An 8,118-nucleotide genomic window follows, 5' to 3' on the forward strand; every position below is an offset into this window, starting at 1 on the left:
TTTTGATATTTTGATAGTTTATTATATTCTCTTTACTCAGATCACTCCTAAAATGATAAATTTCTTCTGTCTTTGTATTGAGTAATTTCTAAACTATAGTTCATTTAATTTTCTGTCATTTTTAAATTAGCTTCTATGAAAATTCAGTCGTTTGTTCCCATATGATAATTTGTAGCAGTCCACAGATCTTTTTTTTAAGTAGTAGTTGTTATGATTTTGATAGATGCTCAAGGTGGTTATTTGCATAGTTGTTAAAAATTTCACCTTTGTGAGCTGATTAAGTTGTTGCACATCTGTAGTTTCAGCACTTGGGAGGCTAAGGTAGCATAGTGAGTTCCAGACCAGCCTAAACTATAGTGTGAGATCTTGCCTCAAACACAACAAACCAAACAGAAAACACTGGAGAAGCAAACAAACAAATCCAAAACTTGGTGTGGTTGTGCACACCTGTAATCCCTTCACTTGGGAGATGAAGACTGGAAGATCAGAAATTCAAGATCATCACCTGATATATAGTGAGTTCAAAGCCAGCCTACCTGACAACCTGTCTCAAAACAACAACAAAACAAAACAAAACGAAAATTAACCATTTTTGTGGGGAAATTGGTAAGAACTTTATTCTTCCTTAATGTGTTGACTTGACCATACTGAGAACTTCACCAAAGAAGCCCCAAAACTGCACTCTTCTCTTACCTACCTCTATATGCACCTGTGCCATGTAGGTCAGACATCCACTAATTGTTATTCATGAGTTTATCTCAATACATGACTAGTTTTCAAACAGGCAGGTATGCCTGGATTGTGAAATTGTCAGTGCTTTTTAAATTTCTCTGGCCTTTGTTTCCTAATTAGTAACAAGGGAAAATACTGTTTCCCTTGTGATGTGATATGAGGGTTAGAGACAAGCCTTGCCATTCCTGGCACTGCTGCCGAGTGCTATGCAGTCAGTAGTGCTCACTGATGTTCTTAGTGTGGCTGAAGTCATGGGCCAACTTGTTTGTCAGCTGAGCTCAGATTTCCTTTTCTTTTAATGATAAAATTACCTAAATTCTGTAAAACAGACCCCAAGAAATTCTGAAGACAAAAAGCAAAAAAAACATCTGTCCAAGCTGGGCATAGTGGCTCATGCCTTTAATCCCAGCACTCGGGAGGCAGAGGCAGGCAGATCTCTGTGAATTCGAGGCCAGCCTGGTCTACAAGGTGAGTTCCAGGCCAGCTGGGACAAAAAACCCCAAACAAACAAACAAACAAAAAAACTGTCCTTTTTTTCTACCTGAAAGGCTAAATTTTATAAATTCTTAATTAAACCATATAGAGGCATAGAAAGACTTTGTAAAGGCAGAATAGGCTAGGTTTTTTTAGTCTTTCCAAGGAAAACATTTAAGATACATAGATATCACATAAAATGTTAGTTTTCTAGTATTTTTTAGTAGAAAATAATACATTTTTCTATGATGTTAATTAGTATTTCTTAACACAGAATATGTATTCCCACGAAGTCTCTAACAGTTCTTTAATGTTTAATAGTCCATAATTGCCTGCTACTTTAATTGAAGTTTTAGACTTACTAGGTTTTAAATGTAATGGGTTAAGACCCTAAGAACAAGGTCTCCTTACTGTTTCAGAATGTTGTGTTTGTCTCATTTTATTCACCGCCTATACATGCGCCTTTTATTGTTCTGTTTTTCTCTTTAGCTATCCTCATACTACCCACGGCAATCTTCCACCTCAACAGTTTCTGGGCCACCAGGAGCTCTCTTGTGCTGGATGGGATGGGAGCTAGGCCTTGCCTCCAAGGCACACAGTGCGCTCCCTGTGAAATACTGCGTATTTCTGGCCGCACTCCAGACCTTGGCCTCCCAAATCAAATTGCTACCTGCCATCTGAGAGGAGCTCACTGCTTTTGGCTTCTTCTGGCCACCTCATCCTTTCATTTGGAAGTGCATCATTAAATACATTGTGTCATGTTGTCATTGTGAGTGTATATTCATCACAAAGCTGAAAACTAATATTATCATATTTTCTACCTAGGAGTTAAAGGTCAGTATTTTGGCTCTTGCCACCCAGATCCTGACTGGATGTGATGAAGTGCTGGAAATGCTACAACAGGTCACCACTGCCCTTATAAACGGTGATATAGCAGACCGGGAACAGAGGTGAGCTATGGATTACCAACTGTGGCCTAATCCCCTTCAGGAAGCAAAATTTGCTTATGCAAATGAGAACCTTTTAGAATGGAACATCAAATGATCATTTAATATACAGGCATTTTTGTAAGAATTGGTTGAAATGATAAGTACAATCAAACTGTTTAATGTGCTTTAGGTGAGATTGGGCCAGTAGCCATGATCTAGGGATAGCAGCTTGGTTTATATTTATGTTGAGCAGCTTGGTCTCTGACATTTGTGTTTCTACTATTATCACTCTCAAATTAGCCTTTCTTTTAACTGTGCCTGAGTGCTGGGCCCACTTATTATTGGGAGGAAATTACCTAGTGGTACAGATAACCAGCTGCTACATGAAAGATGATACTGTTGCAATACCCCAAGATTTTACTATACTTTCTACTTCTCCAAGTATAGGAATGATCAATAGAAAGGTGAACTTCTCTTTCATGGTGACAGCCTTTTCTTAAGCCTTCATCTTAAAATCCCTGCCATGGTTTGCTTTTAGATGAGTTGCGTACTGTGTTTTTTGATGATTTGGACATTAAGACATTGACAGCAGTTTTTGCTTCAGTAAACTTGGCTGTCCCCCATGTCCTTGGTTCTTGCCCCTTTTCAGAAGGTAGATGGGGGGTTGTGTTAGGAAGGCATTGTAGCACATGGGAGTAAGAGGAGTGTAATTAGAGAAGCTGGAAATGGGACCTCCATTTCTGGTTCCAGAACTAATATCCTTAGTAACCTTGGAGAACTTACACGGTTCATTTCTTTCTTAGGAAGCCCTGCATACCCTAATCCTTCTAACAGACGAATGTGATATTAAGAGTGTGATTTTAAAAACAAAGTTAAAGTCTGCCTACTTGATGTAGTGAAAGCATAGATTCAGAAAGTTGAATAGTAGTTTCTAGGGGCTAGAAGAGGGGAGTTTTCGCTTAACAGGTGTAGAACTTGGGTTTTACAAGATGAATAGAGTTATAGAGATGGATGGTAATAATGGTTGTACATTATTTTATGACCCAGAAATACATGCTTCAAAATGGTTAAGATGATTAATTGTTATGCTAGGTATATTTTACCACAATAAATTTTTTCAGAAAAACAAATCTGCTTGCTTCTGTGACCCACATGAACTTCAGTTGCTTTTTTCCAAGAGTAGAGTTCACAGACTATGAGTGGGTGAATCCACTTTGTAGCCTTCAATTCTTCCTTTCAGAGTCTCAGCACAGGACAGTGCCAGCAGCCCAGAGGCCAGAGACCTGAAAAGATAGCAACTGCTTAGAATAGTCGCAGCATTTCAGGACCCATTTGTAAAGTGCAATGAGGTGCTCTGAAATGCATTATCTGAACCAAAAAGTTCTCTGTCCTTCCTCTCTTCCCCAATAGTAGAAGGTGGGAAACTTATGGACATTAACTGTTTAAAAAGATAATAGTTAAGAGAATTGGTCAGATATGGATGATGATAGTTACTTTTCTCAAACTTTATTAGGCTATGTGTTTTTCTGAATTTGTAGGTTAAAAGGCTTGGAACAAGTTACCAAAGCCACTATGCTTGGCCACCTTCTCCCGGTGCTGCTGACGTCCTTGATGCACCCCAATCTGCAGACCCTGACCATGGCCGACGCCCTGATGCCTCAGCTCGTGCAGCTGGTGCTCTACACCAGCCAGGTGGGCCCTGTGTACCTTGTTGACCTGCTCTCTGGTCAGCCCTCTTCACCATGGAGGGACTATGAACAGAACCATCTTTTACTGAAACCAAGAAAACTATTATGCCCTAAAATGAATTAGAATATTAAGGGAATACATTTCATTTATTTGTGTAAGTTAATGATTGATGGTAATCTAGTAAGTGTTCAATGCTGATCAATTGTAAAAATACTAATAATATATAATGCTCTGAAACCTACCATTATATTTAGTCTTCAACTAAGAGTAGTAACTCACATGGATGTTATATTTTCTTTCAGTATTAAGTAGTGGTGAGTGAACTCACTAGCAAAGCATCTCTTTGTGAAAGAGAGCAGGCTATCCTTATAAATGGGTGATTCAAGTGCAAATTCTAAGTTAGTCTCTAGAACCAACCAGGTTAAGATACACAGATGGTTTTGTGTTTCAGACTGCTTTGCTGCTCAAAACCCAGTGTCCAGTTTTTACTGAGGTGAGCTGTTCCCCATGTGGCACGTCAGACCAGAAGTGCAGGCTGTTCCCCGATGAGAGGTAACATGTACAGCTCCCTTGTTTTCTTCTGGTTGAAAGCCTTATATTTATCTTATGATGGTGACTTTTAGAAAGGATTATCTGAGAAAAGAAAATACTTCAGGATCAGAATTTACAGGCAACTATAGAATTGCTTTTTAATTTATAGAAACATGAATGAAGGGATTTATTCAAAATTAGCCTGAAATTCTTATATACTAATAGTAAATATATAAACACATTATGAGTTTGGCAAATAGTTTGGCAGGTTTTGGGTGGTGGGGTATTTTGTGTTTTGTTTTGTTTTTGAGATAGAGTCTAGCTATATAGCCCTAGTTAGCCTGAAATTTGCTTTGTAGACTGGCCTTACTAAACTCACAAAGATCTGCCTGTCTCTGTCTGCCTCATGAGTGCTGGGATTAAAGGTGTGAGCCACCACACCCAGCTTACTTTTTTACTTTTAAGAAATTGAGTCTCACTTTGTTTCCTAGGCTGATCTCAATTCCTGATCAAATAGATGGGACTACAAGGCCTCCATGACTGACTGGCTTTTTTTTTTTTTTTTTTTTTTTTTAATGTGAGTGTATTGCTTGCATATGTGTAAGTGCACCCATGTTGTGCAGTACCCTCAGAGGTCAGAAGAGGGCACCAGATCCCCTGGAACAGGAGTTATGGACAGCTGTTTCCTGCCATGTGGGTGCTGGGAATTGAACCCAGACCCTCTGCAAGAATAGCCAGTGCTGAGCCATCTCTCCATCCCCCAACTTACTGGGTTTTTTTGTTTGTTTTTTTCGTGTTTTTTTTTTTTTTTTTTTTTTTTTTTTTTTTTTTGACAAGGTCTCCCTAGTCCTTGGACTAGGGTGGCCTCAATCTCACAAAAACTTACCTGCCTCTGCCTCCCAAGGGCTGGGATTGAAGGCACATATGGCTAGCATTTTTCTTTATTTCCTTCCTTCCTTCCTCTCTCCCTCCCTTTCTTGTTTTCCTTTCTTCCTTTACATTTCTCTCTCTTTTTTTTTTTGTTTGTTTCATGTAGCCCAGGGTGGCAACAAACTCACTATGTAGCTGAGTCTGACCTTGAACTCCTCCTGATCCTCCTACCTCTACTTCCTGAGTGTTGGGACTATAGACATGTAGCATCATGCCAGCCTTTTTATTTAGCTGTGAGTGACTAGCTGCTGCAGTGTTAGCACTTTGGACCTGAAGAGGAAGAGATTTCATGGCAAGTTCAATGAGAATAGGGAAGAGGGTTTTTAAAAAGGCACATATCTTGAGTAAAAGTTGCAGTGAAAGCAGTTTTGTAGACTCATGGAATTTTTGAACAGTTGGCATGTCAAAATCAAAAAATTTCACAGGACACTGAGACTGTGGGGTTTGGAAAAGTGGCCCATCTTCAAGGTCCTTTAGTGTCCTTCTCTACTCCCTCATTGTTTTACTAAGAGTTAATTCAGTCTTCTGGATATTAATTGCATTACTCCCTTTGAAAAAAGAGGAGAAAATGCAAATATAATAATCCATTTATATATTATCATATAAATATTATAGTACCTACCAGCAAAAAGGTAAAAACTTCAAACATAAAAAGTTTAAAATGTTTTCGTTGCTACTGAGTATTAAAATGATGGGATATGTTACTCGATCTACTTGCTGCGGAAAATTTAAGTTTTTTAACTTGTATTACATTTCCATTTTGTTTTTCTTTTCCTTGTTGCTAAGCTGTACCACTTTCTTGTTCTCTGGTTTTAGAATGCTAGAAGAGAAGGAAGAACCTGGCTTTCTCACTGGCTTAAAGATTCCTGCCCCATGGGCTGCTGGGAAGACTGTGGAAACAGTACACCCTGTCAGAGATAACTATAAGTTTAAAGAAACTGTCCACATCCCAGGAGCTCGCTGCCTGTATCTGAGATTTGATAGCAGATGCTCATCACAGTACGACTATGACAAAGTAAGCAGGAATGAATTATTGTTGTTGCTGGTTTCTGTTTAGCTGGTTTCTTAGGTGCTTCTTATTTTTCTTTGCTGCTGGTTACCATTCCTGACATATTTCTATCTGCAGATGCCTCTAAGGGACCCTCCCTCAGATAGTGCTTTAGAGGGTAGTGTTTGAGAGAGTTAGAGAGCCACATCTCTGTGGTTGGAGAACAGTGCTGTCATGGCTGAAACTGCTCCTTTGTAAGCTTTTACAGCTTAGATCTTAGAGAAAAACTTCCCTTGACTTTGCTACCTTTCTGCCTACTCTCTTAAGAGTCCTATAGATGTGTGATGGTCATTCATCTAGAAAGGTCTTACTGCCCAGTTCTTGCAGCTTCTCGTGTATCTTCTGGGAAAAGGCCTTTTAGAAGGGTTTTAGGTGTGCTGGTTTTAGGTCTCGGTTATATGTTCTTACATATTTGTTCTTTGTTATTATCTCAGAGAGCCCACCTAGATTTTTGAGGAAGAGTAGTTTCCAATCTGGTGGCTTAACAGTTATCTAGAAAAGGAAGGGTTTTAGGAGGTGAAGTATTTTCTTTTGTTGATAATTATTGAATTGTAAGCCACCATATTGAATTTATGAGGAAAGGCTAATGAAATTGGGATATGTACTATCTGAAAGAACAACCACAGAATTCTTAAGTAGTCTACTGTATGGAAATAGCACACCGCACATGCTACTTGTCATGTGGAAGACATGTCACAGGTCTTCTCTGACCTTCCAGAGTGAGGGCAAGTGGTTCTCCATCCCATCAGGAGGGACTTTTAGGTTAAAAGTAAATGTGCTTACCTTGAGATGGTGAGACATATGGCCAGGAATTGTAGAATCCTCTTCCTCTTTGGTTTTTAGGATTTGAGAGTCTCAGGTATCTGGAGGAGCTGAAAATTTCTCCTCCAAAGTCATCTTAGCTAGCAGCTAAGGTACTTCAGAAGCCTATCCCTGGCTTCTCCTTTCTCTTCAGTTCAAGTGCAGTGACTAAAGTGGAAATGGAAGAAGTTACCACTTTAGTTGGTATCATTTTGTTTTTCCTTTAAAAACAGTAATTTGTATCTTCTTGTGCTAACTTGTGCCTATAATAGATGTTAGAATTAAATAATGAAGCATAAAGAGGCTCCCTACATGGGCGAAAATATTATTTGCTTTCCCAGTGATCCCTGACTGGTGGCAAAATGTCCAAAAGGCTAAGAAATGTCAAACTCATAAGCATCTAGGACTGAAGGTGTAGCTTTTAGATCCAAGCTTAGATGCCATGTGAGACAGTCAGAATGTACTGTAGAAGACGGCGCTTGGTCTTTACAGAAGCTGGAGCTTTGTTTTCTCTGGACATATTTAAATGCCAAGTGAGTTATCACTCTCATCCATGTTAGTTAAACAGTGGGTTGAGGGCCAGTAAAATGTCTCATCAGGTAAAGTGCTTGTAGCACAAGCTCGATGACTGAGTTCGAGCCCCCAAACCCACATGAAAGTGGAAGGAGAGAACTGATTCCACAACATTGTCCTCTGACCTTCACACATGTGGTGAGGCATGTGTGCACTGATGTACACACATCATACAGGCACATACAATGTTAGAAATAATTTAAAAATCAGCCAATTGGGTATAAGTGTATGATGGAAAGGGAAGTACTGTTACATGAAAACTGGCCCAAGAAGAAGCAGCCTCCTTTCTGGCCTGTATTTCCTTCGTTTTTTTTTTTTGTTTTTTTTTTTTTTTTTTTTTTTTTTTTAAAAAAAAAAAAAAAAAAAAAAAAAAGAGGACGATAAATCTTTCACTGTGATATATCAAAATAA

General features: G+C 39.0%; 1 protein-coding gene across 7 annotated transcripts in view; it reads left to right on the forward strand.

The window, feature by feature from the left end:
* Hectd4 (HECT domain E3 ubiquitin protein ligase 4) overlaps nt 1-8,118 on the forward strand; it is a 211,979-nt gene that overhangs the window by 99,743 nt on the left and 104,118 nt on the right. For all 7 annotated transcript variants that reach the window (XM_008847507.1, XM_029570593.1, XM_029570590.1 and 4 more), the window contains exons 18-21: nt 2,032-2,156; nt 3,674-3,827; nt 4,276-4,376; nt 6,102-6,300. In XM_008847507.1, the coding sequence (XP_008845729.1) occupies nt 2,032-2,156; nt 3,674-3,827; nt 4,276-4,376; nt 6,102-6,300 (579 nt within the window). The remainder of the gene's footprint in view (nt 1-2,031; nt 2,157-3,673; nt 3,828-4,275; nt 4,377-6,101; nt 6,301-8,118) is intronic.

This window comes from Nannospalax galili, unplaced genomic scaffold (assembly GCF_000622305.1).
Source record: "Nannospalax galili isolate Female #2095 unplaced genomic scaffold, S.galili_v1.0 scaffold120, whole genome shotgun sequence".
In the NCBI taxonomy this organism is placed as follows: domain Eukaryota; kingdom Metazoa; phylum Chordata; class Mammalia; order Rodentia; family Spalacidae; genus Nannospalax; species Nannospalax galili.